Raw genomic sequence first — 18,028 nt, 5'->3', positions numbered from 1 at the left:
GTGCCTTCATCTAGAATCGAGGCGTGATCGAAATCGATGAAGTAACCAATACCGTCATGAACAACAAAATTATTGGGACTGAGGTCCCCATGCAAGACTCGCTTCTCAATCATCATGTGATGAGCTGAAAATAAAAGATTGATACAAGGATTTTGCATGCTCAATAAGACTCACCAACTACAAAGGCATGGAAGGCGGTGAGCAGTTCTCGTCTAGAGCTGAATTTAGATAATGGCTCTCCACAGGGGGACAAGAGAATGCGGCGGTGGAATCTGTTGCGGAACATCAAGTCATCCTGATGGCCCATGTCGTATTGGCTGCGAATGCGCGCTGTGCAGTCAGGCTCCCCTTCGTAATACACGTCCCAATGGTCTATGAGTTCGACAACATTAGGGATGCCCTTGACCATCTCCAGGATGGTCGTTTCGTGCATTCTCTTCTCCTCTGTCACCCAACAATCTTTTAAAGCGTACTGATTCCCTGCCTCATCAACGACACGATAACAAACCGTTCCACGACAGAAAAGCCCATGGCTCTTCCACAGAACATCCATAATGGAATATGTTTTGTCGTGGTTGTCCTTCACCCAGCCCTTCGCCTCGTGTGCTAAATTAGGATGAGTTCCTGTGCATGCAGCGTTACACATGTGAATCGTCGGATCGAAACCCAAATGGTGAATATCCGATAGAGTGAGGGTGCCCAACATCTCTGTGAGTCGCACAGGGCCCATGTTTTGATGGATGTGAAAAGGATGGGAAATGATGAGACCGGAGCGGTCAAAGTAATGTGCACGAAGCTGATCAGCACAAATCGAAAACCCAACGACGAATCGGCGCCATGGTTGTTCTCTCAGCATTAGGTAGGCTTTGGTCGTAGATCCCCAGAACACTGGTATATCTCGCTTTTTAGTGAGATCACTGGAGGTATGCTCCACGAAGGACAGGACATCTGCCCATGTCTTCCCCATGTTTTTGATGGCGAAGTCAAACAGGGCTATGTCGGGCTTCTGGCAGTTGTATTCGTCTGGTATAGGAGAGGTGGAGAACTCTGCAGACCAGTACCGGGATCCAGCCGAATCGGATATGTTGAAAGGGAGGTGGGGTTTCAGTTTGTGGCGCAGGTGATACTGAATGGTGTAGAAGAGACGTTGAAACTGTTTTTCAGTTGTCACGGACACAGGCCTGAGTCTTTTCTTCGATCCCGAAGGCCGGTACTCTTGGGAACTCCATGCTTCTGTTTCAGATTGGCCATGGATCACCGAGTCAAAAGAGGGCTCTACGCCAAGCGCTGCACCCTTGATCTCTGCATCATCGATATTCGTATCACCATTCTCTGTATCATCATCTTCTGCATCCTCGTCGTCTGTACCATCATCCTCTGCATCCTCGCGCTCTGTGCCACTGTCCTCTGTACCGTCATCCTGTTCATCCTTTGCGCCACGAGTACGTTTGATTCCTTTTCTCCTGCGGTGGAATTTCCATTTGTCTCCGGAGTATGCAAATTGTCCTTTTTTGTCGTACTGAATGGTCTTGATCTCGCTCAATTGGAGAGTAGTTTTTATCACAAGACGATGAAAAATGGACTTCTCCAATGGTATTCTGGCACCCCTTCCAAAACCTTCATGAATCAGGCGGTTTTTCAGCTCTTGCTTGAGGAGAGCTTGCGTAGTATCTAAGGTGCGTGGGCCAGAAGGGACACCAATAGAGCTTAACGTTGCGTAGAGCAAGAAGTTGTCAATGTCGGATTGCCGGGATGAAATGGATGACTGCATTGTGCGAGTCAGGTGGTCAATGCTCAACTTGTCGTTCAGGCATGCAACTACCAATTGGGCAGTGTCCGTGCACGTTCCTTATCTGTTATCACTAGGGATTAAAACATATGCATCAGGATTATCAGAAAACATCTCTGAGCACCATTCTATGTATCTATCCGTTGTGAAGCATGGTAAAGTGCATAATAAAGCTGCTTGTTGAAGTACTTGTTCAAGAAAAATGATGAGGAATAATGTGCAGAAGTCTCCTTTGTCAACCGCGCGTCCGCTGCAGCTCCCAGCTCAGGTATTATACTGATAAAGGTACGCATTTGCTTGAGGGGAACTATGTTACCTACTGGAGTACCATCCCCATGCTTAGCACGCTTCAATACATGCATCCCAGCGGCAGGATGGACTGCGCCAACCTTCAGGCTATGCACATAGCATAGATATTGATCTCGCCAAGTGATATGAGAACCTCGTCGGGCCATTGGGCGGATGATAAGCCGCACTTCACAGATGGCGTGCCCTTCCAAGGAGTCACACTTCAGCCAGATTGATAAGAATAGAAAAGGACTCACCCCTTAACCCTGACTGGGGCCACTCATACTCTCTATCGACATTGATAAGGACGGCGTCTCGTTGGCCTTTCGGCCACCCGGGACATGGTGGAGAGGCGTGCAAGGTTTGCGCTGGTAAGATGACACATGGATCATGGAAGGAAACTTCCTGCAAGCGAACTGTGTGCCAAACTTGAACACGATCAAAAGGCAGAGTAGAAGGACGGTCGATTAACGATCTTCTTGAGATTCCAACCCCATGAATCACATCTCTGTTCCTCGCGTCAAGTCGCAAGAAGTTTGAAATAGCATCACGAAGATCCGGTATGTTGAACTCGTCTGCGACATCGTCAATTTTCATTCCAGTGCGAGTTGGACTATAATTTAGATGGATAGCGGTATTACCAGCGGTAAACGTTCGAGGAGGATGAGGGCTAGGTCCACGAGGTACAGTAGCCGCCTCCTTAGCTTTGATGAAGTAGTTAGTAGTGACACGTGTGCGATTAAGCCCCTCCAGGAGTGCAGTTCGTTGATCAGTAGACGGTTCTTCGAGCTCAGCAATGTCTTCATCGTCTCCCTCATCCATGGGTAATTCTTCGGGGTCTGGATCAAGGACACCACTCTTCAATGTCATAGCAATCGCAAATCGCCGCAGCTTGTCCTGTCGATCTAAATGACGGCAAATCTGAGGGTCATAATCATTATTGTTGGTTTGTCGTGCAGGTTCCTTGATTTCGGACACATGCGCATGTTCAGTGGCGTCCGCAGACCACTGGATGAGGGCTCCAACTTTGCGTGTGCTGGCAGTGATGCTCTGCATTAGCTCTAGCTTAGGTATATACCAATTGTCGATCGTCTTCTTCGTACCGGTCCGTGCGCCCAACGTCGTGATAACATCTTTGTTTTGATGAAAGGTCGAAAGAGATTGGTCAATAGATGCCAATAAATTGTCATCTGGAGAAGGGGATTGTGCCAGGTAGCGGACGTCCATAAGGGCACGGATTGCGATCACAAATCGACGAGGGGCTGCACCGACGAGGAGACTGACAATGTAACGCTGTAGATCACGGTGGACTCTGCCCGTGACTTGCTTGAGCTTCGTTATTCCGCCAGAGTAGTGACGATAGCCTGTGGTTGGCTGCAAAATCGAGAACCGAAAATTGAGTTCTTGCGCTCCAACAACCTCAATGCACCACTGAAGGTCGTGATCGAAAAATTGCTTGTGCCAGTGATGCAGAGCCTCTGGAGTTAGAAAGACCGAGGGACAAGCAAATGGCCAATCTTGCCAGAAGGGCGCATGGACACCGTTTAGACGATATATGGCGCATGCATCAAAATAACCTTCAAGGTCATTGGGATCAACTTGTATCTTGGCGAGCTGATCGAGAGTGATATGGCGTGTACGTTCGGGGTAACGAAAATTGTCCCCAAACTCCAGATATGATGCCATCGTAAACGGGGAGGTTTTCCCGCGTACGCACGCAAGCATACATGCCTCCGGGGTATCAACGATGTATGCTGCAAGGGGCGTATAGCAATGGCGAACATTTCCGACGGGATCGGACATCATTATCCCGATTTCGGCCGCGATCATCAACGGCTTTAAGACGATGGAAAGACATTGATGTATGAGGCGGTCTTCGAGAACACCTCGCATCCGTTGAGTAGAGTGTAAGTACTGCGGGATAGGGAGGAGTGCTGTGAGTAGGAAGGCCCTGGATGAGAGTTTCATGCGAGTTTGCATGCGGATATTAGCGAGACCGAGAAGAAGCGGATGAGCAACTCTAGCGCCAGTCATAGTGGTGATATTTGTTTTGTTGGAAGAAATGATTGTGCCAAGAATTGTAGCGCCTCTGGGCACTTGACTCTGTAGGCCCTAAGTAAGACAGCGCATGTTATGGGGCTCAGATGCACATACCTGGAACTCCCAAGCAAAATCGCCTGTCAGCCACTCCGAATAAACGCGGGTAAGCCGTGCTGCGGTCGTGTACACGCGACGAGGGACAAAATCAAGCTTGTCATGGAAAAGGGGGTTGCTGAAGAGGGCTTCTAAGCATTCGACCGGATCCCTCCAAAAAAGTCGGATTGGATTTTTGGTGCGATGTAGAGATGGGATAATTTGACACTTCCAGCTTGGTCCCTTGGGTAGCATCTCAGCTCGGCTTCGCAATTCTTTAGCGGTACTGAATGAAAGCTTCAATCCGCGGATCTGTAAAGTAAGGACGTGATCAGTAAAGTGCGAGAAGGATATTAAGAAATACGAGAAGGATAAGAGACTTGAGAATTGCAAGAAGGAGAAAAGGCTCCAAAGTTGTGAGTCCGCAAGATCTCAAAGCGCCAGCATTCGTGAAGAGCACTCACCATTGGGAGCGCTAGAAATTCATTGATTGCAGCCATACTAAGGGGAGAACGAAGAAGAAAATCGGCGATTTCCCATTCCTCTTTTGATGCAAAAGGATAGAATAAATTATCCTTTCTGTATTCTGCATACTCGTCCGCGTCAAAAAGATCCAAGAACGTCAGGCCATCTTGAGAGTAACAAGTCCCTGCGTCTTCGTACTGTTCCTCCGCACTCATGTATTCCTCTTCCTCCGTCTCGAAGAAGTCGACATCGAAATGCGAAGGATATGCGTCCGAATTTATACCATGGTAAAGAGTTGGATCGGGGGACCGCCGTAATTGTAGAACTGACTCTGCGAACTGAGAAATGTCCACCATGTCACGAATAGAACTATGACACGATGATCGAGGCTGACTGAGGTGACGAGTGACGCTGGACTCCTTGCTGAATACTTTCCCGCATTTCGGACATGATATTGACATGGTTGTTCGGAAGCACAAAGATTTGTTCACACGCTTCAAGTGCTCATACACGCTTAAGACTTATCTTTGCTCGTACACCCATCATAATACGATATATTATATTTACATATGATGGATGATTCTGTAACTTCATCTCCAAGCTCTTCTGTAGTCTCATCTTTGTCTCGCAATTCGTCTTCAAGAACTCAGTCCTTGCGCTCATATAATACTCGCTTCAAGTATCGCCTTCAAAAACCTTACGATGCGACATCAGTTGGACACCGCACGTCCTGCCAAAGTCTCTCTCCAAACAAAACTTTATCGTCTCAAATGGGGTCGTGCGTTATTAAAGACGAGCCCAGCTTATCTGGAGGCCTGCAGTTTGTGAGTTCGTGCGTCCGGTGTTCCGTCTTCGATTGTTCTTATTCATTGCGCATAAGGACCTCAACTACCCATTATTCAACCAACCAGACGAAGAAGACCACTCCGATCTTGCACTAGAGGCAGCTCAAGCAAAATGTAGGATTTGTCAAGCCCAAAAGGACCTCGCAGACAGCATCTTGGAGCACCACATAGTACTTACTAACCTCCATCTCCGTCGTGTAGAAGCTGCGAACATGCGATTATTGACGGCTGACCTTGACGTGGGATGCATGCATATAGAGCGGAGGAGAAATGGTGTTCCAACGTTTATTGGGTGCAGGGCTGGCGGTACAAGTTAAACTAGTGTTGATACACGCTTGTATTATGTGTATAATCTGTATTGCTTGTACACTCTGTAGTCCTTGTGGTGTTTGTCCGCCTGTTTGTTTGTACTTAGTGGCTCCAAATTTTGAATTGCTTGTACGTCTGTAATACCTTGTACAGTTTGTGTAGACTTGTTGTTCGTGTGAAACCTGTCACCAAATTAGTAGTTTGCTGATGTCATCGAGAGGAGACATAATACTCGGATACCTGATATAAGTGACATAATGGTATTGATCGATCAGCAAATGATATGAAATGTACCTTTGATCTGATGTAATACTGTCGGGCCGAGTGATTGGCCCATCAAACACATTCCCAGCTGAAAGCTGCTTCTGTTTTTTCATTACCGCCTGCGAGTACTTCTTGCTGCCACGGTGATTGCTCAAGGACTTGAATTGGCCTTCAGACCATAGCGGAACAGTAGAAGGGATGCTCATTTGCGACCATTTGTTGCAATCAGGACATCGCAGTCTCCATCTCTGTTGCAGGCTTATACTAACTTCCAGGTGTTGAGCTTTGAATAATCGAAATAGAGAGTTGGGAGTATTTAATTTGAGAAGTTCAGGTACGTCGACTTCTGAACACACGATCGTGGTACGGGAACCGCAAGCTTCGGACGGGTCTGAAACTGAGAAGCCAGAGTCGGGGGAATTAGGTGAATAATACTGATATTGATCATCTGATGCTAGTGGTACTTGAAAATCTAGGTTGGGGCTGCATGAATGTCCTTCGTGTGATGAACTCTCATCTTCTGATGCAAACCATGAGGCATATTGAGAGGGGTACATTGTGAAACTTTACTCGTGGTGGGTTGAGACGTGTCAGTATCTGAGACTTGAGACTCGCGACTACATGACGCGATGTGACAGTATCACGTGCTTTACTTTTTTTTTGCATGTCTTCACTGATTTAGCGGATAACTTTTTTCGACACGCGTTTTCAATTAAACAGACCATCTAAACATATTCTTGTATAGTACAAACACCCCCCTTCCAGTATAAAACGAACGATTTTACGTAGATTTGAAGTCGGTATTGAGAAGCTCAGAAACGGTGCACGAGAAGCGTGAGGTGGCTGTGATTTAAGGTTTTTTGCTTGTGTCAAGTTGAGCCCTATGTTCGGGATTTTGCGAACGCACACCTCTTGCCCTGACCTTTTCCTTTCTCTTTCATCGCTTTACAGTACACTTACCAACTAGACCCTTTTTCTCGCCATTCCTTTCCAGTCTTTCCTTCACTCTACCATACGGTCTTCACGCTCCTTCAGGACTAGTCAACTCGTTCAAACGTATATATACGGCGCATGTACTCTCATTTTCAGTAGTAGAATCTAACACCGTGATTCCCCACTCCAAGTGTCCTCAGAACGTCTCTAATAACAGTCACTCCGTCTAGCTCGCCTCAAAGTCTGTCGCCGTCAGTCGCGTACTCGTCTTCATAATCATCTATCTACTTCATCCTCGATCAATTCCCTTCCGAACTCGTATAGCCGCCTTACAAAGCTCAAGGGTGGTTGATTACAACGGTGAGGACTGTGATGCATATGGATGGGACGAGGCAATATTGATGTCATCTGAGTCCATTAGGAAGACAGTCTGCATCTAAAAGTCAGATGTGCTCGATGAGCGGTGTTTGATTTTAGGCGACCGCTTAGTGTCGTTTGAGTTTGTGCACGAACGGGCTTTAATATACACTAGAAATATTTCCAAAAAGATATATATTGAGTGAATGTTACGACAGTATGAGATTATCGCAAGGTATTCAAATCTTATCAACATATCTGCTACAAAGCATCGGACATAGTAGTAGATCTACCTCGTCGGACTAAATCTTCCTTTGAAGAAACGAAAGCGTTATGTACTGCAGGGACCTTTCGGATGGCGAGATTGTGCTGCTGAATGAAGCAGTACTCTGCTCCAGATAACGAGGATACTGAAAACTCCACCGTCTGACGTCTTCCATTGAGGTGCTCCATGATGACCGAGTGTGTCGCAGCGCCACCGAGAGCATACAAATTATCAAGAGAGTCGACATCGTCCAAGTCGAGCTCTGCGTGAAAGCCACTTTCCCACACAGCTGCAAGAATCACGGCGGTCACGCCAGGGTGGTTGACTGGGGACAACGAATCCTGTTCGTTCTTTTCGTCCTGGAGAAAATGACGTTAATAGAGGAAGTGACACAAAACGAAAGACTTACTGCAAACAGGTAAGCATGATTCTCTACAAGTGTCGGCACACGTTGTTGCCTGTGTGCGACCTCTGCATTTGCATCTGACGGGCGGTTAAGATCGTAGTAAGTGGGGACTTCGCGGCATGCTCTCGTTTTGAAAGCTGTCCGTATGGTCGTTGTGAGAGTGCGGAGTGTCTTGAGACACGTGTCATAATTAGGAATTTGCTCGCCAGGCATGTACTCCCTGCTCGCTGCCGAAAGCACTGCCTCTGCCATTGCTGTGTTGGCAGCTCCTTCAGGCATGGCGTTCTGTAGTAGTACTTGGCAGCGCATATTCGACTTGGCCGCTTCCATCATCCTCTTAAACATTTCGTTGGTAGATCGTTGCCTGGCGTAAGGATGGGAGCGTGCAGAATTGTTGGCTGGAGAGCTGGCACCAGCCACAGATGGGCCGGTGATGGGCGAGGGAGGGGTGGACACCGGGGGCAAGTCTCTCTGAGACGGGAGCGGTGCAGTAACCATAATATCACTTGTAGCCTGTAGAATAGTATCAGTCACAATCACGAGGCGGGTGAGCGACGTACTCTGATAACACCAGTTGGAAACAAGTGTCCTCGATGCTCTTCGGGTGGTCGGCGAGGGTCGTATACAAATACCTTACGAATTCCGGGAAGGTCGATGGGCAACCGTCCTGCATAACGAGCTCGTTCTTCTTCCCTGTGCCTTGCATGCATAGGCACGATGTTCCTGAATGTCGTTGGTGTAGGCACATCGAATCGTTGAGCCTCACGAGATGCAAGTTGCGGTGGCGTGAATGAAGGTGGGGCTTGCGGGAGCCCGTAGGTGTGGGCGGGATATGAGGCTGGCTGTGGGGGCTGATGGAACTGGTAGTAACCCTGCGAGGACTGAGCGTAGCCCTGCGATGGCTGAGCGTAGCCCTGCGATGGCTGAGCGTAGCCCTGCGTTGGCTGAGCGTAGCCCTGCGATGGCTGAGCATAGCCCTGCGATGGCTGAGTGTAGTCCGGCGATGGCTGAGCGTAGCCCTGCGATGGCTCAGCGTAGCCCTGCGTTGGCTGAGCGTAGTTTGGCGATGGCTGAGCGTAGCCCTGCGATGGCTCAGCGTAGCCCTGCGATGGCTGAGCGTAGTCCGGCGATGGCTGAGCGTAGCCCTGCGATGGCTCAGCGTAGCCCTGCGATGGCTGAGCGTAGTCCGGCGTTGGCTGAGCATAGCCCTGCGATGGCTCAGCGTAGTCCGGCAATGGCTCAGTGTAGCCCTGCGATGGCTGAGCGTAGTCCTGCAGTGGCTGAGCGTAGCTCTGCGATGGCTCAGCATAGCCCCATGATGGGCCTAGCTGCCCAAAACCTTCATCGTCGTCCTGCATCTCGTCATCCTCTACATCACCTTCCTCCATCTCATCCTCCTCTATCTTGTCATCCTGAGAATCTTCGTCCATGCCTTCTGAGTTAATCAACGAGACGAGTTGCTCGTAGGACGCTGGAGGCTGGGGTTGCTCGGCACTGACGCCGACCTGGCTTGCATCTGAGTTTAAGGACGGGTTCAAACCCGTGTTTTTGCCTGGTTTTTTTATAGCCTAACAATATTTAAATTAGTTGTATGTGCACATTTAATAAGACATACCTTAGCGTTCTTGCGTGTGGGTCGTTTTTTTGTGACCTTTGTGTGTTTCGCAATAGTCGTGTTCTTTGCGCTGCGACTTGAACCCGCCTTTGGGGGCATGATGAGGTGGGTGGAAAATGTACAATAAGACGCACCCTTGGTCCTGGTGCTTAACAGTCGGACTTATTCAATAAGTTGCATGGTTCCATAAACCTCGTGGCGCAGCCAAATAATAATGATAACAATCAGTAATCGCGAACGCAGATACTTATGTATTGGACGCACCCAGATCTTGCATGCTGTGAACCGCATGGCACGATCAGCACGTTTCAAACAGTTTCACGCGGGGTAAGGACATGATAGGAAAAAATGATGTGATAGTGAGAAGGTAATATCGATGATGGCAATATCAATATGGCGACAAGAGGGGTAAGAGTGTGCCATGAGGTCAACGAAATGAGGCTACTAATCAAACACTGCTACAACATTCTTCGATACACAACACTGATACACTGATCTAGACCGGCAATCAACGAATCAGTAACTTCTTGGCCAAGATAAGAAATGAACTTACTGATTGTCTAGTCCCGAGCACTTTCGGGGTCTTCGCCGCTCTCGTTCAACATGTCTGCGTCGGTCACCCCATGTGCAATAAGTAATCCCTCCAAATCATCGAATTTACTTTGTACGAAGTTGAGGGACTCCTTGGCTTTGAGCAGGTTCTTGTTAACGCTGGAGGATGGTTTGGAAACCTCTACAAACTCTTTCTGCGCGCTTTCAATCCACCCTCGAAGCCCATCTTCAGCAGCTGCGTGTTCTTTCTTCAAGCTGTGGATGGATTGGTTTAAGAAGTCAGTCCACCTGCTCGCCTCTTCGACCTGCCAAATCCTGGTCATAATGAGGTGGCGGAGCTTCTCGCAAGTAGCATACTGGGCTGCAACAGCCACCTTGAGCCCATCAGGTGGCACGTTTGTGTCGCCCAGAATCTCTGGGGCCTATTTAATGAAGTTAAATACAATGACTACCAGAGAAGGTAGAAACTTACAAGGGACACAAAACTTGCAGGAGGGATATCATATCCCTCTGCCTCAGAGTCAAATAAGGCAGAGTTAAAAAAGGGGTAGCTCCTCTTGGGAGACCGAGGCAGATGAGCCCTAAGACCTGCCTTATAGGCAGGAGAAGAATGTTCAACAAAGGTGGTAGAGCTGGTTGGGCTAGAAGAGCGCATAGTTACAATACAAGTGTCTGGCATGATCATTGACAGTGAAGAGCTCAACTTGGATGTTTTCTCACTTGTCTCCCACTCCAGCACTGCACTGCTGTCAACAGACTGGTCAGCGAACATCGGAGTTTGAAGGACTTAACAGAATTTCCAATGTCCTGACTCGATACGAATCGATTCGAATGAACGCTCCAATGGCATACAATGCAGAAGAGGCCTTTACATCTGATGAAACACTTTTTAGAGCTGGAGAGTCAGTCCTTTTTGATGATATCACTATAAATCTCTGATCAAGCTAGCCATGTAGTGGTACTAGCCAGTATTGCTGTCCCACCTGTTCAACGTCATTCGGGAAGGTAGAAGAACTTTGTACTCATCTGACAGATGATCCAGCCTGCAATGCTATGCCAATCCCGCATGCACTTCGTCAACCTGCTGGCCCAGATGAGGAACGCATGGGTCGCTATCATGTAAAATCAGGGTCTATCTACGGTTTTCAGCGGCCAAATACATTCGAGCGCATGAAGGCTCACGACTACGAATCTGCTCGCGAACATAATGTGTATTACCCATTTTCTGGGAGGGATGAATGGGAACTCGCTAAGTTTCTCATTGAGAATCTGAATCAGGGACAAATAAGTCGGTTTTTGAAGCTATTATGGGTCAGTGATCTTTACATGAACTTTTTTCAATTCTAACAGCTCGCTACTAGGTGAGATCAGAAGCACGGAAACCACCTTCATTCAAAACTGCGCTGCAACTAATCACCTTCATGGATGCCCTGCCAAAGGGACCGCCGTGGCGCTGCACAACAATTGAGACGGACGGTTACATTACTACTCACCCTGTGCACCTCATCTGGCGTGATGCCTTAGAAGTGACAAAGCACATATTCGGTAATCCGATTTTCGCCAATGACATGGAATTCGACCCATATGAAATATTCGTTAATGGAGAACGGGAATATGGTGAGTGGATGTCGAGTTCACGTGCGCATGATATCCAGGTTTATAGTATTTTTTTTATGTTTGAAATATTAATTCTAACGATGTACTCTAGGACGAGCTTCCGCGGGGTGCTACCATTGTGCCTATTGTTCTTGCATCAGACAAAACTCCGGTAACTCGACAAACCGGAGGTCTCGAGATGCATCCAACATTCCTTACCATCGCCAATATCCGATCTGACATTCGCATGAAAGCTACTGCTCACGCATGGTCGTGCATCGCGTACATGCCCATTCCCCAGTACATTTGCAATCCCGAATTCTCTTCGCTCTTGCAAGCCCGTATGTGGCATCGGTGCATGGACATAGTCTTCGAAAATCTAAAGCATGCAGCCGCTGTAGGCACAGATATGGTGGACCCATTGGGTCTCTTACGCTACGCCTTTACCCCCTTGGTCGCATACACTGCCGACCTCCCCGAACAACAGATGATCTCATGTGTGAGTAAGAACACATCGCCTGTTACTTTGGCTATCCAGTCACAGTTCGGAGACGGAAAGTTGTATGAACCTCGTGATGGCCAAGGCACACTCACGACGCTTGAAGAACTTGGCCGGCGTATCGACCCCTGGAAGGTCCAGGAGTTTCAAGAAGCAGCTAAAGCATTACATCTCAATGGAGTGCAGCTTCCCTTCTGGCGCGACTGGCGCTTCGCTAATCCGGCTATTTTCCTTGCGCCCGAGCTTCTACATACTTGCCACAAATTTTTCTTCAATCATATCCTCAAGTGGTGCAAGGAAGTTGTTGGGGCTGATGAACTCGATACTCGCTTTCGTTTGCAGCATAAACGTATCGGAACCCGTCACTTCGGGCAAGGTGTCTTGCATGTCCAGCAGATGACCGGCCGGGAACATCGGGACATTCAACGCACAATTGTGCCCACAATTGCAGGCGTCGCCGATCCTGATTTTGTCCGTGCTGTGCGTGCACTTGTTGATTTCATTTACAAAGCGCAGTCTCCAACTTTCACTCCGACATCGATCGCTGACATGATCTCCTCGCTCCAAGAGTTCCATGAATTCAAACCTGCAATTCTCCATGCTGAGGCTCGTCGTGGATCATCGGGTCCCATCGAGCATTTCGACATCCCCAAACTCGAGCTCTTGGCATCGTTTGCTCGAGCCATCCCCCAGCTTGGCTCTATCATACAATATACTGCTGATGTTAGTGAGCGTATGCTCATCACACAATGCAAAAATCCATTCGAGCGCACCAGCCACCAGCGTGCAACGTTTACCCAGCAAGTCGTCCGTCTCTTAGACCGGGAAGAAACTGCACGCCAGTTCGACCTCTATGCCCTCCTCCGCTCAAACAACATGTCCCTCAACAACCTCATTGTCAACGAATTTGACGAAGTCGTTGACATGGACCCCATGTTGGGCTGGATCCTGTGTGTTGCTCCTGAAGAATTGTCTCGTTTTCAAGGCCCACGTCCCGTTCGCAATCATTTCCTCAAAGGTTTGCTGTCCGAAGACAGCAAGATCGCCTTCCACATCACAGTATCTAGTGATCACACCAACAAGACACCGCTTTTTTTGGCACACTTATACCAGCTTCCTGACTTCCCCTTGAAGCTTCGCTCCTTCATAGAAGGGAGTATCAATCATGTGCTCACAACCCACTTCCAGAACCGTCCGCTCAACGTCTGGAACAAGTTTCGTCTTCAGTTGCATTCGACGTTGCGTCCGCGTCTCGTCATGCCGAGCCAGCAAGTACAAGCATATCCGCCATCTACCAACTATCCTCTTGGAAATTGCGATGCTGTCCTGCTGCAGATGCACAATGAAAGTGAAGAAGGTGAAAATCTTGGTGAGTTTTGAAGTTGCGGTCAGCATCTTTGTATTCACGCATTTCTTCGCTAGATGCCATTGTAGCTCAAGTTCGCATGGTGTTCGGCTTGTCAAAGAAAGGCCCACCGTTGCCTGCTGAACTTGATCAAATCTTCCTCTATGTACAGCTCTTCGAAGTCGTCGCACGTCCTCAAGATGATGTTGGAGTCATGATGTTCCGCGTCAAGCGCCATTTTGTGACCGGTCCTGATGGCACACAAGTGCGGGTTGGCATGATCATTCCTCTGCTCGATGTTACCCATGCGATCGAGCTCATTCCTGTTTACGGGGACAGAGCTAATCGTGCTGTTAAATCTTCGACGTGTTTGGAACGCTATGATACCTTCTATCTTAACAATTTTTCAGACAAGGAATGGTATCACACGCTACATACAGACTTTATGTAGTTTCTCTCGAGTCTCGCTGTCCTGTGGTAGTATGCATCACAATGTTTGATTGATTGATTGGACTATCTTGCAAAGATAAGATTCGGTAAACAATTTAAGACTAAATCTAAGACTTGATTTCGTGATTTTGACACGACTAAGTGAGTTGTCAGATCTCCACCAATCGCATGACTTCGCTACTGAAGTCGTAAGCGTTCGTAAGTGTTCGTAACGCGCGTAAGTTAAGGTCCTGTTTGGACAGCGAATATTATAATTCAATTCAAAATTCGACCATCATGTGACACTACACGTAAGCCAGCTGTGAACCTCGGGTTCACCGTGTCGAGTGGCACACTAATTCCATCACAATGTCTGATAAGTCTGGTACTGGTTCTACACGCTCCCTTCGGTCTCAAGGTCCTGCTGATAAGAAAGCTGAGGGGACTGGCACATCCCGCAGGGCTGCTGCGATCTGGACAAAGGAGGAGGAAACAGCATTGCTTGAGTCTCTTCTGGGCGCTCTTTCTTCCTCAGGTGATGGTGGCTTCAAGGCACCTGCTTTCAATGCAGCAGCAGAAGATCTGAAGAAGAAATTCCCTGATCAAAGGGGTGCAGTAAAGACTGGGACAGTGTGCAAGAACAAATGGACATCGGTATGTTTACATAAAAGAACTCAAATTTCTTATCGGCGCTGGCACTAACATCAGTGCAATATCTTTCTAGTTGAAAACATTGTATAATGCTGTAGTTGATATCAAGAATACATCGGGATTCACATGGAGTGATGAAAATGGGGCAGGTATTGCATTGAAAGATGATGACGTCTGGGTCAGATACATCAAGGTGAGTATCGTACAAAGGAGCTCTAATACATGTACTCAATGTCATCTCTTTTGGCAGCACCATCCCACCGCAAAGCCCTTCAGGAACAAAGGATTCTCCCACCTCGCCCTTATGGAGCAGCTGGTTTCTAGTCAGGGGAAAGGCAAATACGTCTTCCGACCCCATTCCACCAGTACTAGTGCCGCCCTCAACTTGAATCCCACACCAAGTCCCACCACATCTACCACCACTGGCTTTATCGTCCCCCAGACCCCTAACCGTAATTTCACCACCATGCGCACTCCAGACACAGGCTTACTGGCCAGTGCAAATTCAAGTCAGGGTATGGATCCGGAATCCATCTCACCATCTGTCCCATCCACCTATCTTTCTCACTCTGCTGGCTCCTCAGTGGGAGCATGGACAAGTGTCAGCGATACTAGTGGAGCAAAGCGCAAATATAGCGCACTCTCTCCTGAAAGCGCTGCAGGCTCCAGTCACTCGAAACGGAGTCGTCCTCCATCTGCAACGCTGAAAGTTCAGCAGGAAGGCGCGGAAAGTATGAAGGATCTTGTCACTGTAGTTCGTGAGATGCAGAAGAACATGGGGCTGTCAGCCCCCCAGCAGTTACCATCACCACCCCAGCAAGTTTCAATGGCCGGGCTCGTGCAGGCTATCGCCCTCCTCAACCAATATGCTAACAGCGATCTTTTTGAAAGTGTTGAAGAGCAGCTGGCTATCGCTAACTATTTAGCGGATCATGAGAGCCAGGCGGTCCTTTTCTGCTCATTAAATGAGCAGACAAGACGTGCCTGGTTGGAGCAGAAGCGGCGCCAGCTGTGTGGATATGCATGATACATTCATTGTCGTTTACCAAATTACATGATAGACTGTTGTGTACTACGTACTAGTACTTTGAACTTCGATCCCTATGAAAACTGTATAGCAGGCTATTCTACAGTTACAGCAGCCCCCGACGTGCGCGCTCCGCAAGATAATCGGTCCACATCGCTGCAGCGATTCCATCTCGACGGTTGTCTGCCTCCCTTCTCTCCCCAGCATCTGGCTGTCCTTCTGAAAGTGTGCCCAATACCGCACCATGAGTATCATCATTCTCCGCGAGATCATAATCCTCCTCGGGGTCGAAGAAGTCGGGATCGTGCTGGCGAATGAAGTTGTGGATAGCGCAAAGCGCTGCTGGGATCCGTGCTTGAATCTCCATGCTGTATTCTGGCGCAACCTGTAAAATCCGCCACTGACGCTTCAGGACTCCGAAAATACGTTCAATAACGTTGCGTAGCGAAGCATGTCGTAGATTGAATAGCTCTTTAGGATCTCTGGGCCTGTACATATAATTTAATCACACTAAGTACTAAGGAGACTCAGAGAAAACTCACGCAAGGTTCGCCTGACGCCACTCCTTCAGATGATAGCGCACGCCTCGATAAGGGATCAGTAGTGCGTCACAAGTGCCAAAACCGGCATCTGCGAGAAGATATTTCCCTGCAGGCATGTATAAGTCGGTTTTGCGTGCGTCATTCCAGAGTGATGCGTCAGCGACTGAGCCATCCCAGCCACAGAGAGAATATGTAAAGCGAAACTGGAAATCGCAGATGAACAGACAGTTCTGGGACAAGAATCCCTTTCGGTTGCGCAGGACGACATGGTCGTCGAGTGATGCGAATGCACGGATGTGGGTGCCATCTATGGCACCGATGCATCGATCAAAGAACCGGAATGACGGGTTGTCATGTATCATTGCGGAGATTGGTGTATTTTCGTTAGGAAACTTAACTTGCGATGTGTAGAATGGATGGGATGAAAAGAAAAAGAGCATCCGCTTGAAATATCTAGAACATGGTCATATTAAATGAATTAGATCAATAGATGTGAATGTACTACCTTGTTATGGTGTCTGGAGAGTGTTGAAACCTCTCCCCAACGAGGCGAGATGAAAGTCCAGTCACACATGTGTAAAGAAAGATACCAAGTTGCTCGTCGACCGAGATGCCATTGCGCGACTGAACAAATCCATGCTTGTGAAGAGTCTGCACCAAGCTCTCAAAGACTTCAAGATGGACGCCAAAATTATGTTTGATACGATCTGGGTGACCAGTAATCAGTTCAATCACCCATGCCTTCCCTGTTAAGATTGATGTGTGGTATGGCACTTTTTCAGCGCGGGATGTAAGTAGCAACTTGTAGTAGTAGGTGATCTGAGCGATAGCGATTGTTATCGCAAGAAGAATGAGGTGTTTCCGACGCAAGTCACTTTGTGCTTCGAGGTCCATGCTTAGTTGCGGTGATGGTTGCAGTGCAAGATCTAATTCAGTAGTATTAAGTTAATCAATAATCAGAATCAGTCGGAACAGTCGGCGGAATCTAGGTCACCAAATACATCACGTGCAGTGTCACATGATGGTCGAATTTTGAATTGAATTATAATATTCGCTGTCCAAACAGGACCTAAGCGTTCATTTCAGTCGTTTTGCAGATGTGGTACATAGCCTAGAGTTTTGCTAGTTCTGCCGGTTACAACCGGTAGAACTAAGTCAACTGACCCTCCGAATAGTTATGTCACTGTACTGGTTCTTCGCTTCCGCCGACATTGTATCATATACAATCTACAGCGGTACGACTCGGCCCCTCTGGACCAAATACTACTAATCAGTCACAGTGAACTGGTGGACGAATTAGAACATAATCGTGAGCACAAAGCTTCAGAATAATTCTGCTTAACTCTCTCTCTAGCAATGCGATATAACTTACTCCAACTGCAGTGATTGAAGATCCAGTCGGGATGAAGGGACAAGTTAGTCACCGAAATCAGGATGTTCACTTTTTTCTATTTCCGGTGCGCGGCTGTGAGTCATTGCTTTCCCCCTCATCGTGCCAAAGACCTTACTTCAGGACAAGCAGATATTATGCCTGTCATCGTAGCAATGATAAAAGGTGGTATATCTGGTACAAATGTCATCGTCATACGTCTACCAAGTTCGCCGCTCACTCACTCACTGTGACTCACATCCTCTAAGACTATGACCATAATCTCAAATGATCCCAGTTGGTGGCCGCTTATCAATTCACATCTTCTTTTCAGCTATTTTATGGGTAC

General features: G+C 47.9%; 5 protein-coding genes across 5 annotated transcripts; 1 reads left to right on the top strand and 4 right to left on the bottom strand.

The window, feature by feature from the left end:
* Window positions 1-160: 160 nt before the first annotated feature.
* On the bottom strand, window positions 161-856 carry HD556DRAFT_1232534 (uncharacterized protein; the record flags this gene model as incomplete). Its single annotated transcript, XM_041297517.1, has 1 exon — window positions 161-856. One exon carries the CDS (start codon window positions 854-856, stop codon window positions 161-163), a length of 696 nt encoding a protein of 231 aa, XP_041163039.1.
* Window positions 857-1,917: 1,061 nt separating this feature from the next.
* On the bottom strand, window positions 1,918-5,136 carry HD556DRAFT_1232746 (uncharacterized protein; the record flags this gene model as incomplete). The annotated part of the gene is made up of 5 exons (XM_041297537.1): window positions 1,918-2,282; window positions 2,335-3,691; window positions 3,824-4,180; window positions 4,232-4,522; window positions 4,675-5,136. 5 exons carry the CDS (start codon window positions 5,134-5,136, stop codon window positions 1,918-1,920), a joined length of 2,832 nt encoding a protein of 943 aa, XP_041163038.1.
* A 724-nt stretch (window positions 5,137-5,860) lies between these two features.
* Window positions 5,861-6,650, bottom strand: HD556DRAFT_1306254 (uncharacterized protein; the record flags this gene model as incomplete). Its single annotated transcript, XM_041299887.1, has 2 exons — window positions 5,861-6,011; window positions 6,124-6,650. 2 exons carry the CDS (start codon window positions 6,648-6,650, stop codon window positions 5,861-5,863), a joined length of 678 nt encoding a protein of 225 aa, XP_041163037.1.
* A 994-nt stretch (window positions 6,651-7,644) lies between these two features.
* On the bottom strand, window positions 7,645-10,993 carry HD556DRAFT_1306253 (uncharacterized protein; the record flags this gene model as incomplete). The annotated part of the gene is made up of 7 exons (XM_041299886.1): window positions 7,645-8,007; window positions 8,058-8,567; window positions 8,615-9,622; window positions 9,670-9,756; window positions 9,934-9,947; window positions 10,244-10,643; window positions 10,694-10,993. 7 exons carry the CDS (start codon window positions 10,991-10,993, stop codon window positions 7,645-7,647), a joined length of 2,682 nt encoding a protein of 893 aa, XP_041163036.1.
* Window positions 10,994-11,325: 332 nt separating this feature from the next.
* Window positions 11,326-14,112, top strand: HD556DRAFT_1232598 (uncharacterized protein; the record flags this gene model as incomplete). Its single annotated transcript, XM_041297523.1, has 5 exons — window positions 11,326-11,536; window positions 11,596-11,876; window positions 11,930-12,271; window positions 12,377-13,664; window positions 13,739-14,112. 5 exons carry the CDS (start codon window positions 11,326-11,328, stop codon window positions 14,110-14,112), a joined length of 2,496 nt encoding a protein of 831 aa, XP_041163035.1.
* Between the last annotated feature and the right edge of the window lie 3,916 nt (window positions 14,113-18,028).

The sequence above is a fragment of the Suillus plorans genome (assembly GCF_016647745.1).
Source record: "Suillus plorans strain S12 chromosome Unknown HD556scaffold_14, whole genome shotgun sequence".
Taxonomy (NCBI): domain Eukaryota; kingdom Fungi; phylum Basidiomycota; class Agaricomycetes; order Boletales; family Suillaceae; genus Suillus; species Suillus plorans.
This window is presented reverse-complemented; position numbering and strand designations above follow the sequence as displayed.